Source organism: Muntiacus reevesi, chromosome 22, assembly GCF_963930625.1.
Source record: "Muntiacus reevesi chromosome 22, mMunRee1.1, whole genome shotgun sequence".
In the NCBI taxonomy this organism is placed as follows: Eukaryota; Metazoa; Chordata; class Mammalia; order Artiodactyla; family Cervidae; genus Muntiacus; species Muntiacus reevesi.
This window is the reverse complement of record NC_089270.1, coordinates 21,260,116-21,283,977: the sequence shown is the minus strand read 5'-3', so window position 1 is coordinate 21,283,977 and position 23,862 is coordinate 21,260,116. Positions and strand designations below refer to the sequence as shown.

At 38.9% G+C, this 23,862-nt stretch overlaps 1 protein-coding gene across 1 annotated transcript; it reads left to right on the top strand.

Moving 5' to 3' along the window:
* Window positions 1–968: 968 nt before the first annotated feature.
* Window positions 969–22,322, top strand: FGF5 (fibroblast growth factor 5). The gene is made up of 3 exons (XM_065914607.1): window positions 969–1,329; window positions 9,430–9,533; window positions 21,975–22,322. Exons 1-3 carry the CDS (start codon window positions 969–971, stop codon window positions 22,320–22,322), a joined length of 813 nt encoding a protein of 270 aa, XP_065770679.1.
* The last annotated feature ends 1,540 nt before the right edge of the window (window positions 22,323–23,862 follow it).

The window sequence follows — 23,862 nt, the reverse complement described above, 5'->3', positions numbered from 1 at the left end:
TTTAGCGCTACCGAGAGTTTCCCAGCAGGAAAGCAGCTCGAGCACTGGCGTTAATAGCTTAAGGTGGCTCTCTAAACACTGAATAAATCCACTCCTTAGCTCTTTAGTAAATCAGTAACCACAACAACGGCCACAGCCTTCTTACCCAGCGCGCCACACCAAAGCCTTCCCAAGTTGGGCTGCGAATCCTTGTTTGGTTCCTGGCGGCCAACACTTACAGCAGGGGCGGGGGATCCCCCCTCCCCCGGCGGGATGACTCCCCCTCGGGATGCAGTTCCCGAGGGACCCCCGGGGCGGGGGTGGTGACAGTCGGGTCGGCTGGGCACCGGGGAAGTGAACTTGGAGACTGGATCCTGGGTAGACGAGGGCGCGTTGCTGGGACGCCAGCGTTCGGCGGAGGTGCGAGAGGATGAGAACTCACTCACTGGGCATTTCAAGCCCCCATCCCAAGGACTGCCCCCTGGAGGAGTCCGGGGGCTCGCGCGGGGCTGAATTCGCCGCCGCGTTGGCTCCAGTGGAGGCGGCCGTGCGGCGCGTGAGAACTGCCGGGGTGCGTGGCCCGGGTGCGCGCGCGCCGGGCGTCGGGGTGCAGCTTCCCTCCGCCCCGCTTCCCCTCCCATTCGCCCTCTCCCATCTCCTCCCTCCTCCACACCCCCGCCCCCGGGACGGCGAGGCTCCCTCCCCGCACCGGCCGGAGAGTACTCAAAGCGGCGGGTGAGGGGAAGCTTCGCAGGCGTGCACGGAGCAGTGAGATCACTGGCGTTATAAATATCCCAGTGCCAGCGCCGAGATCCGTTCGGGTGGCCTCTCTCCCTCTCTCTCTCCCCCCTCTCCCTCTCTCTCTTCCCCGAGGCTATGTCCACCCGGTGCGGCGAGGGGGGCAGCGCCAGAGGCACGCAGCCGCGCAGGGGCTCCGGGGCCCAGAACCAGCCCTGCAAGATGCACTTAGGACCCCCGCGGCTGGAAGCATGAGCTTGTCCTTCCTCCTCCTCCTCTTCCTCAGCCACCTGATCCTCAGCGCCTGGGCTCAAGGGGAGAAGCGCCTCGCACCCAAAGGGCAGCCCGGAGCGGCTGCCACCGAGAGGAACCCGGGAGGCGCCAGCAGCCGCCGGAGCAGCAGTAGCACCGCGTCTTCCTCTTCTTCCCCTGCCTCCTCCTCCTCCGCGGCTTCTCGGGGCGGCCCAGGAAGCGGCTTGGAGCAGAGCAGCTTCCAGTGGAGCCCCTCGGGGCGCCGGACCGGCAGCCTCTACTGCAGAGTGGGCATCGGCTTCCATCTGCAGATCTACCCGGACGGCAAAGTCAATGGCTCCCACGAAGCCAATATGTTAAGTAAGTTGCTTGCTCTCCTCCAAAACCTGTCCTGAGCGGGTGGCGTAAGCAGGGACCGCCGGTCATTCCCCGGGCTGTAAGCGCACCTTCCGGAGCCCGGGCCACAGGGAGCCAGCCGGGCGGGTTGGGTTGGAGGTGCGTCTGGGAGGCTCGCACACCCTTACCCGTCTCGTGGGAATGGGCAATGGCGATTCCTGAGGGACAGGCTACCCCGAGGCTGGTGCAGACAGGCAGCTTGTTTCCAGATTGCCCTGGTCCCAAAGAGGAGCTCCAACCTGTGCCCGGAGGAAAAACAAAAATCTTTCTCCTTCTTCAGTTTCCGTTTACCTTCTGGTTCTGTTTATCAGACTAGCATTTTCCACCGGGCAGCAAAGTGCACCCCTTTACCCTGCCCATAACTGAACAGTTCTTTTTAAAATAACCAAATCTCACATACTCCCCCCTCACAACCGCTACCACAAACCCCAAATTGCTACATAATGTGTGTGCGTATGTATGTGTGTGTGTGTGTGTGTGTATCCATATATGTCTCTTGTAGATACGTACATATTTGCACATCATATACATATAGAATATATAGGTATATCAGACGGGAGACCAAACGTTCTCTGCTTGGAAGAAGACAGTGATCTAGAAATCTGGACATGTTTAGAGAGGGAGACGCGATGGACATTGGAATTATTATTTCCGGAGTTGGGTTTAGCAACGTTTAGTATCGAGACCATGACCAGACCTTGTGAGGAAGGGTGTCCGGCCTTCTGTCCCCAAGGACAATTAAAGGAACCTTCTCTATTTTAGAGAACATTTAGAGGCAGGTGAAATTTTTGTGGGATTTTTAATTTAAGCCAAGTTTAAATTTTTCTTTCTGAGTTTAGCTCTCTCTTTCCCTCCTTCATTGTCTCCTCCCTTCCACTCTGTCTGAGTTTCCAGACCATCACTGCCGCTCCTGATTCCTCCCACTGTCTGTCTAAGGCAGCAGAGGGGAGAGATGCGTGGGACTGGGGACATCTCTGCGGACGTTTTCCTCGGTAGGGCCAGATGGCTCTTCCAGCCGGGGCTGGTCCAACAGATAGACGCACGGCCCGGGCCTCCGGGACCCAGGGAGAGCGGAAACGTGGCCAGGAGACAGCGCACAGTCATCGGCCCGGAGTGTCAGCCTGGTGGCTCCCAGGTGTATTTAACTTTCTCTGCCTCGAGCCAATGACCCAAAGATTTCTTCTTAACCAAGCTCCGGAGGAGCGGGGGCGCCCCTGCGGGGCTGGCAGCCTCCCCGACGCGGGTTGGAGATGCGCACATCGGTGGGGTGGCCGGCTGGCAAGCTCTCTCTGGGGAGTTCAGGAGGCGGGAGGTGGAACGCGAGCGGGTCCACGCCTGCCCCTTGCCCCTGACTGCTCTTACCGCCTCTGCCTTCAGCTTGCTCTGCTGCCCGTGGTGAGGTGGCTTGGAGCACCGAACCCCAGAGAGGGCCTTCCGCGTCAGCCCAGCGAATGCCAGGGCCTCCCACACGCTCTTCAGAGGGGACTGCTTTTTTTTTTTTTTTTGGTAAGACTGTATTTACTTTTGGCTGGGTCTTCCTTGCTGTGGCAGTCTTTCTGTACTTGCAGGAGCCTGGGCTACCCTTCCTTGTGATGCATGGGCTTCTAATTGCAGTGGTTTCTCTTGTTGCAGAGTGCAGACTTCACTAGTTGCAGTGTGTGGGCGCAGTAGTTGACGCAAAGGGCTTAGTTGCTCAGGGGGATATGCAATCTCCCTGGACCAGGGATCGATCCTGTGTCCCCAGCGTTGGGAGGTGGACTCTTATCCACTGCATCAGCAGGAAAGTCCGAGGGGCCTACTTCTATGTTTTAAGGTTCATTGCACTCGTTAAACTTCTCACCATATGTGGTGATAAAAGGCAAGGTCAATTAGGGTGAAGGGGAATTTCCGGAGATTTCAGGGTAAGCAAATGTTATGTCTAAGCAAGTGTTATTTCCATCTTTCCTCATTTTGTCCCACCCAGCTCTCCTTCCACCAGACATCAGAGCTCATTTCCCTGCTCGTGGTAATCTTTCCCCCTTTCTCTTACAGGAACACTATTTCTATTCTGTTCTTCCTGTTGTTCAGTAGCTAAGTTGTGTCTGACTCTTTTGAGACGCCTTGGACTGTAGCCCACCAGGCTCCTCTGTCCGTGAGATTTCCTAAGCAAGAATACTGGAGTGGGTTGCCATTCCCTTCTCCAAGGGATCTTCCCAACCCAGGGGTTGAACCCACATCTCTTGCATTGGCAGGCAGATTCTTTACTACTCAGCCACCAGAGAAGCCCTTTCTTCCTGTAGTTTATCCCCAAACTCAGCCTCAACAGAGAATGACTTCTGTGTTTCCAAGGGAAGATTCAAAGCTAACCTGCAAGCAGCCGCAGGTTGGATCCCAGGGTGGGTAAACGGAGGTGTTGGAGTGGGTTTTGGTGTGCTAGGGATCTGTGAAAACTAGACTCATTCCCAAGGTATTTACCCTCTTCCCTTGGAAGAAACCACAAGAGACAAAGATTTTTTGCAGCTTAGGCCTTTTGGAGGGGAAGTTATAGAAAAGTATAGAAAGGAAAATGAGAACAGATCAACAGAGAATACATTCAGCTAAAGAAGACACTGGCCGGTATTTACTTCCAAGGTACATTTTATTTTAAAATCCACTTTGAAAGATATCTAACAAAGAACAGACACAAAATACTGCTTTATTTCTTAAGCAAAACTAAATAAAAGTGCCTAGATAAAACTTTCTTAATTTAACTAACACTTTTCTAGTTCATTCCAGTTTATAACAACAGCCTTTCAGAGTTTCGTCTGTATCTTTTGCTTGGCTTTCCATCAATTCACTTATTCATTCATGCATTTGTTCATGTACCCAACATAGGATGCCTAGATCAGCAAGCTTGATATTCTGGTTACTTGATATTGGATTAGTTGGGATTTTTTTTTTCCTTTGCCTTCTATAGATTTTTCTCACAGAGGAAAGTATAATTTGTTTAAATCATGGTGATTTTCAGCTTTGTGATGTCTGGAATGTCCTACACTGTATCATAAGATTTTGCTACCATTGATCCATGAAGAATTTATGAAATATGTCATGTTTAAAAGGATAGCATGTAATTTGAAAGTTTAAAATGAATCTCTGTTTTTAAGTAGCTGTGAAAGAGAAACAAGATCTGCTAATTGCAGTTGGTCATAGACCTCTTTGAAGATAGCACATGATGGTTTCCTGATACATATGTAAACACAGGAGTTGTTTATGGACTATTGGTTGGAGTAGATGAGGAAACATTTGCCCAAATCTCTTAAGACACTGAGAGACACTTGAGACACTGAGAGAGCTTGGACCATGAGAACCATGGAGGATACATCAGTTTTACCTCATCACCTAATTCTACTGTCTATGAGTTAGCAGTGATGGAAAACATACATTATTCTGACACAGCTTGTTACTTCTGTAAAAAGTCAAAACTCTGCCATGAAACTGCATTCTAACAGGTTCTTTTAAACTCCATAATTTTCTGTAATGTTTGTCAAGAGAGAGAAATATATATGCGTGTATGTTTCATGACTATCATTTGACATTAAAATTTTTGCAAACCCTGAATATTTTTTGTTTTGTTATCAAAAGTACATTTCCTGTCGATTTTGAAACATAATTTGTTTAGTTAAGGTATACCACTTAATATAGTCTTAGCTTCTCATACAAGAGTTATCCCAAGTTTTAAAGACAAGAATCAAGCTCATTGCACATAAATTTTTTTTTGAGCTTCGATTTTATTTGTTTATTTTTTCATTTATTTTTATTAGTTGGAGGCTAATTACTTTACAATATTGTAGTGGTTTTTGTCATACATTGACATGAATCAGCCATGGATTTACATGTATATAAACTCTTGCCATAAGGAAACGCTAAGGAAAGATGAAGATGGGCAAGACAAAATAGATGATAAAATCCCACTACTGCATAGAAACAAAACTTTCCTTTAATTTCTATGTTTTCAATTAGTTTCAATACAATGCTTCTGTTGGCTTATCTTGGGCCACTGAAGAAGAGGCAATCAAGTAATTGTCAGTTCAGGGAGCAAAAGCATAAGGCTATAGCTACACAAAGACTGGCTGTTCACATAAAAATATGGAAATTCCAGTCATGTATTTTGGCTAGCTTTAAAAAATCTGAATTCACTGTCAACCTTGATGTTAATGTAGAGTCAACCTTCATATAGTCCCCAAAGCCTAAATAAACCAGAATCTATATGGAAAAACTCAAGTGGCAGATTTGCTAACTTAATGAAGACTGCTAAACTGGTTATTTCAAGACTCAGATTTGATAATGACTTGGCATATTTATTGCTGTGTGAAGCCAAGTAGAGAAACTACTTCAGTTTTAAATGATTTATCTTTGAGAGTTTTCAGATGGGCTGTTGAAATCTTCTGAATACATGGAATATTTGTGTATCCTATTCACTGATAAAATAGAAAAAAGGGAGACGTCTACATAACTGTATCAACCATCATTGATAAGAGTCTTATTGTATTAAAAATTCTAGAGGGGACTAAGTGAACAAATTTAGATAGAGATTTTCTTATGGGAATAAGCTTACTTTGTAATGAACACCTAATGCTTGTAAGTGGATTAAGCAGTGCGAGACCCTGAATCCCTGCATCCTTCAACCTAGATGTCAATACCAGAATTCCACCAAGAGAGAATAATTCCTTCAATTTAGCACTGCTTTTTACTTTTGATCCTCTTAAATGTGAGCACGCCAGGAAAGATAACACATTGTCACTTGTACTTTAATGTGAATTAATTTATACTGATCTCTCTCCCTTTCCCATTCCCCCAGCAAGACCAAAATAGCAAGAGATTACTAAGACATGTATTCATACATGTGTACACATGGAGTGTCCTGAAAAGGAAGAGAGGTAGTAAGATGGTCAAAGAAATTCAATTTACAAACCTTCACTGACTGTAATCTGAGACACTTGGCCTTCCACAGTTTTTCTTAGGGCTACCATTTGGGCTTCCATGGGAATTGTAAATTCTCATCAAATTCATTATTGCTGACTCCTAAGTGGAAATTACTAAAATCGAAAAAAAAAAAAACTAATATTACAGAAATGCTTTCTGAAATTTATACTCATGTGATTTAGTGCACATAGGTTTAAAATACTTAGAATTCTTTAATGAGTTATTGAGATTTGGCATAAAAATCAATAGGCCTGTGATCTTTTCAGGCAGGTGAGGGGAAAGAGGTTGAATTGTGGGGCTTGAAGAATCTACTCCAATATTCTATGAAAAAAAGACATTGTGTGATCAGAAAAAAAAAAAAAAAAAAAAGACATTGTGAAACTACTGTTGAAATGACTTTAAAACTATAATCTTAACAGTGTTCCCAATAGTACACTGTAATTACATTAAAATTTAGAACATCATACCAAAGTTAACTTTTGAAAAAACAATTACTTCATCTAATCTCAGCTTGTTTCTTTCCTTCATTCTTCATAACTTGAAATAGAATGATTTTTGTAGAATTGTATTTTCAAGGTTTCAATTAAACATAATTTTCTTAAAATTATAAAGTCCTTTTATTCTCAGACAATATATCATTTTTTTGTACTGGAACTTACAAGAAAAGAAGTCATGTAGTATGTAATAAAATAACACTTTCACACATATTGTTTCATCTTCCCTGTATTTAAAATTTATTACAATGCAAATTTTATATAACAGATACATGCAGTTGGGAAATAAGTCGAGTCAAAATGGGTCTTTCTTAAAAATAGAATATGTTGTCAGAAGCCAGTTATATAAACAAAGCAGCTTCCCATTAAACAAATATTTACAGAGCCCTTTTGTCTTGACCTCTTAAATGTTAACCTGCAAACACATGAGAATTAATGAGAATTTTTTCCCCCTACTAATACACAGTAGATTTGCATTTGCAAAACCGGGTGATTTTCCAGACATTAATACAGAAAACCTTTTCCAATGCAGAGCCAGGAGTTAGTTGAGGGAAACATACAATCAAGTCTTTTTTTTTTTCCATACATTTTTATTAGTTGGAGGCTAATTTACAATATTGTAGTGGTTTTTGCCATACATTGACATGAATCAGCCATGGATTTACATGTGTTCCCCATCCCGAACCCCCTTCCCACCTCCCTCCCCAACCCATCCCTCTGGGTCTACACAGTATTCTCAATTGTATTCGCCACCTCCTAAATATCCAATATCATTCATGCTATTTTCAATATTACCCTGTAATTTTGATAGAAATATAACTTTGTATCAGATATTCTAATCATGCTTTATTAATAATATTATCACACTACATTGTGTAGTAAATTTATCTTTACAAAGCATTCTGCGTGCTTTGTTACTATTTGATAAAATTATAATGCTCCTAAGTCTTTGGATATGCATCACAATCAGTCTGTATCATAAAATCTATTATAAATTGAATTTTGAAAACATTTTGAAGGAAAGAATTTCTAAGACACAATGTTTTTTTTTTTCTTCTTCTTCTTTTTTTTTTTTAGGAGTTTTTTTTTCCTGAAAGCAAAAGTAGTTCCTTTCTAATAGTTTTTAGATTTGGGGGAGTTCGTTTTAAAGAAACACCCACTAATAAAGTGGTAGCGGTAGTTTTCTTGAGATGTGTTTTATTTACTCCAGGCTAAGAACACTTATTCACAAAAACAGTAGTTTCCCTATGAACTTTCTGTTCAAGTATTTTTTAAAAATTAATTTGAATAAAGAAGCGGCAGTATTTGCTACAATTATAGGTATTAGGTCACATTGTGCAACATTTAAGTCTTCTATAAAGATACTCATATATGTGTTTGTATGTATTATATACATGTGTAGCCACAATACACTGCTTCTTGTATATTGAATAATTTTATATATACTTCAAATACTGCAGGAGGAGATTATTATGTTAAGAAAATCTGGTGAACTTCCCTATTTAACAGAGTCCTATTGAAATATTCTAATTAGAATATATACTCAAAATACTACAGATTGAAATATTGAGATTTTTTTCCTTCTCCCTTCCACTCCCACTTGCTTCCTTCCTTTCTTCCAGGGCAGGTCCCTTTATAACTTTAATGAATAATATTGTTTTATTTATTTATTTATTTATTTTGCAATTTGATGTAGGCAGTTAACAAAAAGCCCTATACTTTTCTCTTATTCATATAGCATTACATATGAGTTTATGGTAAACAGGCAGGAATTCCAATTATATACAGACTATGAGTTTCAGCTTCTTAAAAATACTCTATGAACTGTGCTGTGCAGCTCTTTTGACCCAGTGGATGTGAACTTTCAAATTATTATAGGAGACAGAGGGACAGAGACGGTAATTCTCATTATGAAATACCAAAATATAAACGATAACATAATAAAATACCTCCTGAAATTTTTTCCAGAAGAGTCATTCAAAATGCAAGATGTCTCAAACCGTAATCCATCAGACACTTCATTGAACTAACAACCCCAAATTATCTATGGTACTTTCAGTATCTTGTTATGTGTAATCTTGAAATAAGCAACTCACTAAATGATAGGGTATGATATATGTTGATTTGTACTTTTATAATTATGATCATTTGAGAAGAGGGATTTTTAATTTAATTGAATATTGTTTTCAAGGCTTCCAGTGATTTATACTAATCTTGAGTGCAGTTGTATGTGCTTTAACAGTCAATGTACTGTCTTATCTTTGACAGAGCAACAATGCATGAGAATTATTTTGTAAAACATTTTACAAAGTCTTTTCCATTTCTTTAGAACTTGAGAAGATTCTTCTGTCAAACACTGATTACTAAGTGACATCATTTTTAGGAAAAAGTAAATAGTAATGAAGCACAACTAAATTTTTGAACCTTGAAATTTATCATTTTAAATGAAAACTTGAGTGCTAAACCTTTTTTTCCTTTTACATAATAAATGTCACAATAAACAAGGATGTTAAGTGCTTTTTAAAAATTCACAGTAATAAAGAATGGAAAGAGTCTCTGTAGAAATTTAAATCTTCACAATGATATATAGAGGAGTCTGTGTTTTATTTTGGGATTTCTGTCATCCTAGGTATTTTGGAAATATTTGCTGTGTCTCAGGGGATTGTAGGAATACGAGGAGTTTTCAGCAACAAATTTTTAGCGATGTCAAAAAAAGGAAAACTCCATGCAAGTGTAAGTAGAACCACTTTATATTTGTTAAAGGTGTTATAGAGATTTTACATGTGTAAAATGGAATGAGTGATTTTCCAAATTGATAGATAGGATAATTTGCCCAGAGAACTTTTATGATTTTCATTTTTGTAAGATTATATATCCATTAAAACAAGAGAATTGTGTGTGTTTTTGTAAGCAATAATTTAAATATTTGATTTATTTGAAAAGATAATATAGAATTCACAGAAAGGTTTAAGGATAAGGTTATTTGAAAGAAGCATTCTCTAAGTGATTATCATTATTTATGTCTTAATAGTGGTCCAAGTGAGGAGAAATATTATGGAAATACTATATTATATTTTAAATTTACATGCTAATGGTGATTGTGTAATCAGTAGATCATGTTCTTAATTTTAAAAGCTACTTATTATGTCAAGAATGGAGTCTAAGTAATAAAACATATATTTATTTTAATAAGTATGGTGGGAAGAAACCAATAATGAGATGATTTTGACCTTTAATAGAGAAATTTCATTTGATTCGTTAGAGAAATTTTCATCTTGTAGCTTTTGTTGTATCAAAAACAATTACTTCTTAAAACTAGGAAGACTGATTCTACACTCTTAAACACTTTTTTGGACTAGTTACACAGTTTGTAATCAATTTACAAATTATAGATTTCTATATTTTGTTCTGAAAATGCTCATTACTTGGGAAACACTAAAATGTTTTAAAGCCAGTAAAATACATTTAATTTAATTTTCCCATTGAGAGGTTCTTTCATTAGTATTAGTATGTATGTACAGACCTTAAAGTTATTTATGCTTTGTCTGTGGTGTACTAAGTTTTGTCACACTAGATCATTTTAAAAAGCAGTTCTTCTTTAAAGCTGCTCCTTTAATCCTTATTAAATTGGAGAAATATGACTTTTCCAGTTTTCAAAGTGTATAGGAAGTTTTAATCAAGCACAGTCAGTTGAAACTTATTAATTATGATTTCTGCTTTACAGATTTTTAAAAAATTGAAAGAGAATTTCACTTGGCTTAATGTTTAAGATTTTCTGTTTTCCTTTCTCTAACATCTAAAGATGGCTTGTTAATATCTTTTGGAGAAGATCATAAAACTGAAGCTATTTCTACAGTTATTTGGGGATTAAATGAGATAATATATACAAAGTTTTTTAGAACAGTATTAGGTACAATGTAAGTGATCAATAAATATTACCTATTATTAGATAATTCAAATTTAAATACAATAAACTACTAAAATCTCAGTTTATTAAATCTTTGTTAATCTCTTCGATCATCCATTGAAAGAATTATAACTAGATTTACTTATCTCATTTTCTGAGCTCATTATTATATTCTAGCAAATTATAATATTCATAAAATAATTGATCTGGTTTATAACCTAATTTAAGGGGCAAAGTTCTGTTGTGGAAAGCAAGACATGCCATTTTATTTTTAAAAAGATGTTTGACTTCTAAAAATCCACATACAGAATAGAAAACAATCATCAAATGCTTCTGCACTGAATAACTTTTCTTCAATCTACTTTGGTCATTAAACATTGAAACACCTTTAAACTCTAAGCATTATAATAATATGCAGTTCCTGGAAAAAAAATTCTGTTATTGGTTCGCTTATTTTGGGTGAAAATCTTAATTTTTAAAATATTCTGATTCAAGCCCTAGCACATGCAAAAAATAGACTACCTTGGACCAGCTTAAGGATAATTGTAGCAGCAAGCAAAGTATTACAAATGGATGCCAATTAGAAAGGTCAAACTGAGAGGTTAGGATACATGATTCCTCTGTCAAATGCAAGTAACAAATTTCCAGAAACTTGACCCAAATGTCTAAGGAAGGCTGGCCGAAATAATGCAGATAATGCAAAAACAGCATCTGTTATTCTTTCTCATCTTGGCAGGCTAAAAGTTATTTCATGGAATAATGACTTTTAAACAGTACAAAGCAAGCCTTGCTCTTGTCACTCATTGAAGCTCTTTGATATAAAAGTCATTCTGATGACTTTGAGCTGAATTGTAGATAAAAAATTAAGCCCTATGATTATGTGAATTTTTTTTAAACCAATTGTCCAAGCCCACTGGCTCTTATTTGAGCTTTTATTATCACTTTTTCTCTCCATAGAAAGCTAATTAAATTATAAAGTGACTTATTTTTGCGGAAGTTTAATTTAGAAATAGTATTAGCCCTAACGTTTAGTAGTTGTATGCCAGATGGTTTCCTTCTTCTTTTTAGTTTCTAGTTAAACATGTTGAAAAATTGTTCTTATAACTTTAAATATAATTATTTGATTTCGTTTGATTTTTACAAAGTTTCAGCACCACTAAAAAGGCTAAAATGCCTTACACTTTCAAGATTAAATGTGTAATTAGTGAGTTGCTTTAAATTAATAATTGTGCAGAGGCATTTAAAGAGTAATTTTATAATCATTTCAAAAAATAGCTGTATAAAATCATCATGTTGTGTATCTTAAACTTAGACAGTGTTGTATGTCAATTGTATCTCAATAAAACTGGAAAAAGTTTTAATTAATGAAGAGTAACTTTGGGGTTCTCTTTGCAAAGTAAATGTGAACTATAAATGTAAAGTATTCATATAATTCTGAGGAAAGTAAACCCATAGTATGTCAAGAAATATTCATGGATTATAGTAGATTTTTCTTGTTTTATATAGTAACAATCAGACTTAAAAATTAGTTACTAGGTAGAGATAAAATATCTGCATATTTCTTTCAAAGTTCTTTCACTCACATTATCTCATTACCTGGTTAGGTGAGGCAACAGTCTCAGTCAGAGATGTTAAATATTTCCTAAGTTACCACAGTTAACAAAAACTTGAACCATGGTTTAAAAATTCTCTCTCCGTTTAAATGCTATAATGCTTGGTAGGGAAAAGTTAGCTTGAAAGAAGATATTTTGTTTCATTTGGAACTATTTACACTATTTTCAGCTATTATTTTATGGAAATTAATAGTTGCATGTTTTAATAATATTTTTATGCTACATTTTAAAGAGTGAATACTGTGGTTCATCCTTAGACTATTTTGCTTGCTTCTCTCTCTTTCTCTCTCTCTGACTCCAAGCTCTTTGGGAGGATCTTTTTCCCCCATCTACTTCTGTGTCTCCTGTACTTGATTTTAAAGTCTAAAAAGGAGGAGGTGTGCGCACCATGAAACTTATCACACTGCTTTGTAAATGTTGGTTATTCAGTGTGATGAGGAGCTGCATCAGGAATTTTTTTTAGGATGTCCTTCCGGAAGAGAAAGGAGATCTGTTTTGTTCACAGAAAATCTTCTTTTAGAAAACGCTTCATGGTCAGTGGACACGAAGGTGGTGAACAGTATTATCAGCCCGGCACGCTCAGATTTAGGCAACATTTGTGCTGATCTCCTTTGTGTGCTGAGTTTGTTAATTCTCTAAGAGGAGTTTGATCTGAGCTTCAGCCATCTGAGTGTGCTCCACTCTGTGCAATCAGCCAACCTACACACTCGTGTCAATCTCCACGCACTCCGCTTCAGACCTTAGCTGGAAGACCCTAAGTAAACTGCAGTCAGATCCCGAGCGTGCGGGTGGTTTTCAGCATCCAAGGATGAAGCTGTCTGGTCTTCTCAAGATGCCTTGAGAACCATTGAGAGCAGCACGAGGTCATTGTTGCCCCAGGAGCCTTGAGGGTCAGTCAGAGCCTTCACCTGGCCTCTGACCTTCCTCCACTTACTCCCAGGCTGAGGTCCTAGGTGAGGCTGAGCCCCCTTCTCTTTCGGTCTCTCTCTCTGCCTGCCTGTCTGTTCACGCTCCCTCCTGACTGTTCTTGCTGTCTTCTCAGCGTGGTGGTCTTTATCCAGAGTCTCACAGACGGTGCCTTTCTGGATTTATCTGAGATGGGTCTGGATGTAAGAGAGGGAGTTCTTGAGTCTCGTAGTTAAATTGTGTCCTTCTTTTTAAACTGTGTTGTGTTACTTAATCTTTCTATTGCTTGGCTTTCTCAGCTGTAAAAGGAAGAAAATTAAACTAACAGGGTGATAGTGGAGCATTTTAAATGAGATAATACATATAAAAACACTTAGAATAGTTCCTGGAAAGTATTCAGCATTTAATGTTAGAACAGACCTTCCTGAATTTGCTCTCAGGCAGCTGTTTCATGATCCTATATCTCCTCTCTCCTCTTTCTGATTTTGGGGTCAGGCAGCTGTGACCCCCTCGGATATTTAGACCAGCCTCAAATCGCATTCATTATTGGCCTTTTTTTTTTTTCTTTAGGTCCCAACTCATCTTGCATACAGTAGCCGCTTATATCCTGGGCTTTCCTTTTCCCAAGGAAGTTAATTTGAAAGCAAGGATTTCCAATGGTCATAATCTCATAATTTTTTAAGATCTTTCTCTTGCACTGTGTTTTTTTTCCTTAAAAATCTAAAACTTGGAAAAAGTGGTTATCATGAATTTGTTGGTCTTTTCATAAACTATACGTGACCACCCATTGGTTGTTGGGGAAAAACATTTTAGCTTATTTTAAACATACAGAAAGAAGCATGTGGTGGAATTATTTTTGTTTCTCAGGGTTTTAGGGGATCATGCTTGGAAGGAAAGCTAATTGCAGAGTTTACGAAACAGGCATGGAATGTATGCTTGATCAGCCCTGAGCAAGGACTAGAAAAGCCTCCTTTCTTGGTTTCAGAGGGTGCCAGCTGGCTTGCCCGGGATGAGAGTCTGAACTGGACTTCCTGAGCTGGGGGCAGAGTGAGGAGGAGTCCGCAGCCCCAAAGCTGGGCATGTTTATTGAAAGGGGAAATGAAGGTTTGAGTGATGGTTATCGTCGTCATTAAAAAAATAGTTTATTGGCCACTGTAAAGGTATTGAATAGAAACGTCCCTTATCCTCTGTGTTGCACTGTGTTAAGTCACTTCAGTCATGTCTGACTCTTTGGGACCATGTGGACTGTAGCCTGCCCCCTCCTCTGTTCGTGGGATTTTCCAGGCGAGAATACTGGAGTGGGTTGCCATGCCTTTCTCCAGGGTATCTTCCCAACCCAGGGATTGAACCCGTCTCTTACGTCTCCTACATTGGCAGGCAGGTTCTTTACCTGTAGCACCACCTGGGAAGCACCCCCATCTTCTAAGAATTTTCAATTTACACAGTAAAATTGAGTACCTAGTAACTCAGGCTGAAAAAAACAATGGGTTCAGGGTTCTGCCTTTGCAATAAATGTCAGTTTTCCCTTAATTTCACACTATGTTTATCTGGCCGTGCTTTGCTCAGTCGTGTCCGACTCTTTGGGATCCCATGGGCTGTAGCCTGCCAGGCTTCTCTGTCCCTGGGGCTTCTCCAGGCAAGAATACTGGAGTGGGTTGCCATGCCCTCCTCCAGGGGATATTCCCAACACTGAGGCTCTATTTTATTGAGGAAAATTGTGTGTAATGAATTGACTTGTAGCTTCGGAGATCCATTTCAGCCTAGTGAGAGATGGTGTTCTATGTCTCGGGTGGTTTGGGGAGTGGCACTTGTTTTTATCAGTATTTTAACATGGAGCAACTTTAGGGCCAGGTGGTACTGTATAGAAGCTCAGGAGATGCCCGTGGATTTGCACATTGTTACTGAAAGAGCTTGAATCTAGTATTCAGTAGAGGAGATTTAAGTCATATAGGCTTACCTTGGCATTTGGTAAATGTGGGGATTTAGAGGAACTATTTTCTTTATTTTTCTGGCTGGAAAATCAGATAATAGCATCCTAATAGTTATGGAATTATGCGAGAATGAAATAATATATGTAAAACACCTGGCACACGGTAGACCTCAATAGCCCAACTCTTTTGAGCAAGGTGACTCAGATGGTAAAGAATCTGCTACAATGCAGGAGACCTGGGTTCAATCCCCTGGAGAAGGGAATGGCAACCCACTTCAGTATTCTTGCCTGGGAAATCCTGTGGACAGAGGAGTCTGACAGGCTACAGTTCATGGGGTCGCAAGAATGAGTGACTTTCACTTTGAGCTACTACGAGCATCAGAAAGTGAACTCCTGTCTTATACCGTGTTTCCCCAAGGGTGGTTCTCACCTCACCTGCATCAAAATCACATAGGATGCTAGCTAATAATGTGATTCCAGGGTCTCAGCTCAGACTTACTAAAAGAATCTCTGGAGATAGGGCCTGGGGAGTCTGCATTTTGATCTGATTCCTTGAGTTACTTTAAGTCAATTCATGAAGTTCAGAGGAGGAAAACTTATGTGGTTGGCATTCTTCATTAACTCAGGTGGATATATTATTAAATCTGACTTGTATTTCCCAAGGTGATTCAGGTGTGAAGAATCTGCCTGCTGATGCAGGAGATGCAGGGGACCTGGGTTCGAACCCTGGGTTGGGAAGATCCCCTGGAGGAGGAAATCACAACCAGCATACTTGCTTGGAAAATCCCGTGGACAAAGGAGCCTGATGGGCTACAGTCCATTGGGTCACAAAGAGTCCGACCTGACTAAGGGACTGAGAACTCATGTCTGAGCACTCACGTATATTCCCTTGGCTGCTCAGCATGAAGTACTGAGACACAGAATGGCCAGATAGCGATTGTTAGAGAGGAAATATGGCCAAGCTCTGGAGATAGCATGGCTTGGCTACAAGTGACCCATACGATGCTTGTAAAGAGGAGGAGGTAACCCTCAGGGTGCTGCCCTGTTCTGGAGTTTTCTGCTTGGGAGCAGTTGGAGCAGGGTCTGGCTTTCGGCTTTCACTCACTACCAGTGGTTGGTACTTTTGTGCTGGGAACATCCTGCGCAACTGTACAAAACAGCCTGGGCTTAGGGCGCCTGACCTGGGCAGTCCCATCGGCATGAGTAGTGCTGGGAACCGAAACACACTGGGAGGACATAGAGGAACTGGAAGCAGGGATGCAGGCAGCAAGAAAATGTTGTTTAGAGCACAATAAATTGGTCTATAATTGCATTTATTAAAGTCTATAAGAATAGCTTAATTATTTAATAATATTATATAGCCTATGATAGCATTTTAGTTATTTGTATTTCTTACTTTATAAAGTTTTTTGCAAGCGGCAAATCAAAGAAAAACTAAAATAAAGAATTAAAATTGATTAACTACCCTGCAGACTCCAGGGTTTATACTCCAGGGTTTTGCTATTAGTCTGAATTCAATCCTCTTTATACACCTCTTTCATACATCATGTATTTAGTTTGATAGTTGCACATAATGAGAATTGGAACTCTATTAACACACACCCTCAACCCACTTCCTATAAGATTCTCAATCATCTTAGACCATGTTGACTAAGAAACAAAACTATATTAAGAGGCTTTAAAAGTTTTTTAAAAATATTGTTTCGGAAAGAATTCTCTGGTTTAATTGACCTTCAGATTTCAATTAAGGAGAATTGGTCTTTCTAGAATATTACTTTCTTTGAACTGAATTTGATTTTTCTTTTAAATATTTACTGTGTGCCCTCTCCATGTGAAGAGATGAGTGAAATCAAGGCAAAGTGTTCTCCTAAGCCCCAAATTCTCGTTTTATTTAACAGCACTGTGTTGTCCCACCTCTGAATTATTTGCATAGTTTCAAGCAAAAGTAGTGTAATTTAGTTTTCATTTGTTCTCTCAATTAAGACTATTTTAAATTACATAGGAAATCAGCAGACTTAAACATTTCATTTTAATTTTGCAGTTATGGCTTGTTGACTATAACTTATTTTTACACTTGCAAAATCAAGGAGAAATTAAAGAGAAAAACAGATAATTTAAGTCAACAAAGAACTCAGGCAGAACCGTATCTAAATTGTCTTTCTTCATAAAAATGGCAACCAGCAGTGTCTGGGATGTGATACATAGTCAATAAACATCTATTGAATAAATTCAGAAAATAATGAATTAGAAACAAAGATGGGCTTCTTTATGAACACGTTAATGATTGGTTTTGTTGTAGTGACCGATGGTGGTAGGATGAAGGTGATGTGGGTTCTGTTTTCAGTAGCTTATTTGAAATCTGATTCACCTCTCTACTTCACACCTGAACTGTAGATAAAGTCTTTATGTTGACTTCACTTTTTCTAGGGAAATAATCCAGTTCTTTTATTTATTTTTTAAGTTTTTTATTGAAGGATAAGTACTTTACAATGTTGTGTTGGTTTCTGCTGTAAAACAACATGAGTCAGCGATAAGTATACATGAATCTGCTCCCTCCTGAGACTCCCTCCCACCCCCACATCCCACCCCTCTAGGTCATCACAGAGCACTACAGCTCTATTATTTTAAAAGTATATATTTTGCTAAAGGAGTTTTTATAATTCAAAAAGAATTTGAAAGGTTAAACTTAGCCTAGAAAATTTATCATCTAAAATTGTATGATGGCAAATGTATATATATTTAAATAATTCTGCTGCTTGATGGCTCTGCTATAGAGATGTTTTATGGGTAACATTAAGGATAGCTATGCCCTTCTTAGGGTCACCATCTTGTCTGAAAAGGGACAGGAATATTGACAGGAATAGTCAGTTTCTCCAGAAGAAACTAGATCTCCTGATGAAAAAGCTCACTGAAATATTTGTTTCAAATGACTCTGTTCCATTGTAGCTGGAAGAATTTTTCAGACAAAACATTAAATTAGAAGTCAATTAAGAAAGCCAAAACAGTCTGACTGCGTTTGCTTCTGTTTCAATGTGAAGTTTGGAGTGGCTAAGGGCCTGCAAGTAGTGTGTGGGTCCTCAGAATTTTGTCGCTAGCCCATGTGACAATTAAGTTGCCCTTGAAAAATCTAGAGCCTGATCAGCCATCCTGTTAAAGTCTTCTCTTAAGAAAGAACATGTATCTCAAGTGGGTGGGTGGGGGGAGGGAGAAAGTTTTTCGATGCAATAATTTTAGAAAGCAGTATCATTGGATTTTCATTATAGGAATTGCTATAGGTTAATATGCTATGTGTGTGTGTGTGCATGTGTGTCTGTTGGCCACATCAATTTAAGAAAAGACATGTTTTTTCTTTATTTTCCTTGACACTGTTAGGGGAAAAAGGTTAAATTATGCAGTACACTTTGAAAAAATTTGTCAAAATTGAATTAAATAATCACTGCTATCTTTATTTCAGGAAAATGATTTTTGTGGATGTGTGAAACAGGGGTAGAAGTCAAGTCAAAGTATAATGTACTATGCATTAGAAATGTTATTCAAATATATTTTAAGAAAAAAATCTGAGGCAGGATGAATATACGTGCTACTTTTAATGAAATCTTCCACACCTTTCTAAAATGCTTGTCCATTTATGTAGCAGAAAGTATTCCAGAAGACTATTGTTGTTGTTCAGTTGCTAAGTTGGGTCTGACTCTTTCCCACCTCATGGACTGCAGCATAACAGGCCTCCCTGTCCCTCACTGTCTCCCGGCATTTGCCCAAGTTCATGTCCATTGAGTCGGTGACACTATCCAACCATCTCACCCTCTGCTGCCCTCTTCTCCTTTTACCACATGACTATAGTTTTTATTTTACAATAAAACTTTGAGATTATCTCATTGAATGGGAGAGCCTTGATGTCCTTTAATAGTTAAGTTGACCAAAAAAAGAGAGTTAAGTTGACAAATCTATGTCTGGTTTGTAAGAAAACCTTTTTAATTGAAAGTCAATAAAAACAATAAATGTGTCCTCTTCTAAAGGAATGTCAGCATAGCACCCTTAACCTAGGTATGGGCCAGTAGGTTAGGATGTGATGAGAGAAAGCCATAGACAATGGTTTTTTAAAACACTAGATTATAGCCTGCTAAAGACCCAGTCGAAGGAATCGCCAGTAGACAGATTCTCAGATACATAGTTTCATAGCCCTCAAATAAAGAGCTTTTTGATTGAACTACACTCTACAATCAAATGTAAATAACTTAGGTAGACTGTCATGTGTAAGATAAATGTGCTATTGGAAATACTCTGAGATTGGTTGTCTCCTGATATTGTCACTGCCTTTTAAAACTCAAAAATTCTGTGTGACAATCAACAGTAGGTGTATGTAGATTGTTTTGCAGTGTTCAGACTTCCAGATTACAGGGTTGGGATCTGTACTGCAGAAAAAAGCTTGACATTATTAGAAAAGCAAGGGAACTAGAGGACTTTTAGTTCCAGTATGGAGCTGAAGCAGAGCATATCAAAAAGCAGAGACATTACTTTGCCAACAAAGGTCCGTCTAGTCAAAGCTATGGTTTTTCCAGTAGTCATGTATGGATGTGAGAGTTGGAATTTAAAGAAAGTGAAAGTGAAGTCGCTCAGTCATGTCCGACTCTGCGACCCCATTGACTGTAGCCTACCAGGCTCCTCCATCCATGGGATTTGAAAGAAAAAGACTCTTTTTCTTTAAAAGTCTCTTTAAAAGAGACTTTAAGTTTCTTTTAAAGAGTCTTTAAAGACTCTTTTTCTAAAAAGTCTTTCTTTAAAGACTCTAAACAAAGCTGAGCACTGAAGAATAGATGCTCTTGAACCGTGGTGTTGGAGAAGACTCTTGAGAGTCCCTTGGACTGCAAGGAGACCCAACCAGTCCATCCTAAAGGAGATCAGTCCTGAATATTCATTGGAGGGACTGATGCTGAAGCTGAAACTCCAATACTTTGGCCACCTGATGCAAAGAACTAACTTATTTGAAAAGACCCTGATGCTGGGAAAGATTGAAGGCAGGAGGAGAAGGGGATAACAGAGGATGTGATGGTTGGATGGCATCACCGACTCAATGGACATGAGTTTGAGCAAGCTCCGGGAGTTGGTGATGAACAGGGAAGCGTACTGCAGTCCATGGGGTCACAAAGAGTCGGACACGATTGAGTGACTGAACTAAACTGAACTGATGGAACCTCTATGATATATAAAGAATTATATATATAAACAAATATATATATATTATATATATATATAATATATATATAGTTATTTAGTCACTAAGCCATGTCCAACTCTTTTTTCAACCCCATGGACTGTAGTCTGCCAGTCTCCTCTGTCCAAGGGATTTCCCAGGCAAGAATACTGGAGGGGTATTTAGTGTTCATATATATATGGGTCAAGATACTTGGTATTCAAAAGCCCAGGACGTTCATACAAATGGTCCTCCATGAAATTGTGAAACCTAGTCCAGGTTAGGGAATTCTACTTCTTTGGGAGTTATGGACTCTTTTGTATTTGATGAAAGCTAAACTCCAGATCCTTTTCCTAGAAAAATATTATGTTTCTCACAATAGCCTTATGGCTCCAAGTATTGTGAACAAGGAGCCTAAAGCTAGAAACTCAATTGGCAGAACGAGCATTTGATTGCAGGTCTATTTGGCACTATCTCGCGCTCTTCTCCTATGCTGTGTTCATTCAACTTCCTCAGTACCACACGCTGAGCCTTTTCAGAGCTTGTACTGGCCTACTTTGTCACCTTCATCTCTTGGTCCTTTCTCTATGCATCCTAAGTGAAAGTCACATTGAACAACTTATGGTAGCTTCCTGATGACCTGTGAACACACCATGCCTGTTCCCTGAAAAACCTCTCATCTCACCTCATCATTATTATCTCATTGTACACTGAGACTCAGTTCAAAAGTCACCATTTCTAGGAAGACCTTCCTGCCCTCTTCGCTGCCACCTCTATCCTCTTAGATGTCTTGTACCCTCTGCATACCACTGTCATAATTCCATTTATCAAATTGCACCGTGATGAATGTCTACTTCTTTGCTTATTCCACTCTTCTGTGAGCATTTTCAAGGGCAGATGTGTGTATGTGTGTGTGTGTGTGTGTGTAGAGGGAAAGAGAGAGTGATGTCTGGCTGAAGTGTTGCTAGTGACTCCAAAAGGTAATTTTTTTCTTCCTGGCATCAGATAGACTCTCCTGTATCACTGTGTGAAGATGAATTTTTTCATAAAGAACTCTAACGCATGCAATATTAATAGGGCCATATGCTACCCCTTTCTCAGCACCAGGAATCACACAGATGGGACTGAAAACTGTATTCTTGTTTCAAAGGATAACATGACCCCATTTCTCTGAATGAATTCATGTTTTACCAGGCAATTGTTTCTTAGTGACATAGTACTATTTACTTTCTTGATGGTTTAGGAGGGGGAAAATCTTACGCTAAAAGTTAAATTTTTAACTAAAATTCTCAAAGTATGTTAAAAAGGGTAACAGAATTTAAATATATTGAATTCCTGTTATTTTAATATACACTCATATTATTTCACAATTGTGTAATACGTAGTAAACAACCAGCATTACAAAGACGAATGAAGTAGGACTATAGAAATGAAAATAGTAATTTTAAAGCAACTTTTAAAAAGGCAAAAAAGGCAAATTCTTTATAAAGAGAATGGAGTCAGAGCGCAGGGACCAGTGGAATTCTTGTTTTTCTTTATAGTACAAGACTTCTTTATATTATATGCTGAAAATACTATCCCTGCTTGAATTTCCTCCTCTTCTTTTTTTTTTTTTTTTTTCCTCTAGGCCAAATTTACAGATGACTGCAAGTTCAGGGAGCGATTTCAAGAAAACAGCTATAATACCTATGCCTCCGCGATACACAGAACTGAAAAGACGGGGCGGGAGTGGTACGTGGCCCTGAACAAGCGGGGGAAGGCTAAACGGGGCTGCAGCCCCCGGGTTAAACCTCAGCACATCTCTACCCACTTTCTGCCAAGATTCAAGCAATCGGAGCAGCCGGAACTTTCTTTCACAGTTACTGTTCCCGAGAAGAAAAAACCACCTAATCCCGTCAAGCCAAAGGTTCCCCTCTCTGCACCTCGGAGAAGTCCTAACACGGTGAAGTACAGACTCAAGTTTCGCTTTGGTTAAGACTTAACTTTGGTTTTGTGAGAAACCATGGAGCCTCCTCAGGAGTTTCTGTAGGTGTCTTTAGTACTCTGAAGACAACTTCTTGGACACAGCTTCAGCTATTACTACACTGTATTGAAGTCAGGTCGTTTGTTTCAGCTTGACTGAAACAAAAATGTTTTCTGATAGTAACTGAACTGGAATTCTTTGTACCAATATAGGGAGTTCACGATGACATAAAGCCTTTTGCTTTATGCTTGGTGCATACAGGGATTCTTTTTCCAAAAGTTCAACGGTGAGGACTGTGTATTTTTCTGACTTTTACAGATCAGCCTGAAGAAAACATACATGATACATTTTTATTTTTGGTTTCCAAAGAATATTTTGATGGAGATAAAAGTATTTTATTAACTTTTGTTTTTGTTTTTTTTAAGAAGTACCTCTGCATTGAGCATATTTTCTTACTTTTATTATTTTTAATTGATAAGACATAAAACAACCATTTTAATGCAGTTTATTAATTATAAATGTTTATAGACCATTTTTAACATGTGGATTTCTTTTTCATTGTTCTTATTCATTGCACTTTTGATTTTTATTATGATTATTTTTCTACCATACCTCAGATCATGTAAGTTTAGTTTTACATCTTAAAGTGTTTAAATTCTCTTCAACAGCACCAAAGGCTCAGCTTGTGTTTGTGTGTGTGAGTGTGTGTAAATTCATGATTTTATATGGAATCTTGTCTCTGTGGTGGCTGGGCTATAATGGGTTAGAAGTAAGGAGAAAATATAAGGGCTTTTTGGTGGAATTAAAAGTTGAGGTAAGGAAAAGAATTAGAGGTACAATGCACTGAGTTTGCAGCGTTTATTGATAGCTAATTCTGCCTTGCCTTCACTTCTCATTTTATCTACCCCTGCCCTCATTCTTTAAAGCTGGAGGAATACATTTTATTCTGCCCATCAAGCATAGCCTATGAAACCAGAGTGCTTAAAATACCTTTTCTATGACCTTCTGCTATCTCCACTGTATAGATCCACAGGGAGCAACCCACTTAGTGGAAAAACACGGAGAATCGAACGAGATGAATCATGTAACAGTTATCCATGTCAAGTCCCATTATCTAAAATATTCTTATTACTCAAACACTCTTTGAGTTTCCTATCCTAAAGGTAACCATATCAGTGAATAGATCTGCCCTTTTATAAGGAAAATTTCTGATGTATATTTTTAAATAGTTGGCTATGTGACATGGGAAACTTAATCTGATGAGTTGAAAATGGCATTAAATGTCAACCCAAATACTGAATGTTGGGTATAAAACAGAAAATTTAACTGAAAAGAATTTACATAATTTATTTTCTTGGGTAATCATTTTTATGGAGTTCTATGTGATAGAAGTATTTTCTTCAGAAAGGTGGCAATAAAAATGGTAAAGCTAATGTTTAAAAGTATATCCCACAGAAAGAGGAAAAATCGTGCACAGAAAGTTTGTGATTTGTATTTAAGTACGTTTCTTTTCTTTTAAAAGATACTGCTAAACTTTTTTTTAGAAACACAG

Bases quoted from the DNA above. Each gene is read 5' to 3' on its own strand.
- FGF5 (XM_065914607.1), top strand. From the start codon at position 969: ATGAGCTTGTCCTTCCTCCTCCTCCTCTTCCTCAGCCACCTGATCCTC. The intron at 1,330-9,429 runs GTAAGTTGCTTG...CTGTCATCCTAG, and splicing joins CCACGAAGCCAATATGTTAA to GTATTTTGGAAATATTTGCT. The intron at 9,534-21,974 runs GTAAGTAGAACC...TTTTTCCTCTAG, and splicing joins AAGGAAAACTCCATGCAAGT to GCCAAATTTACAGATGACTG.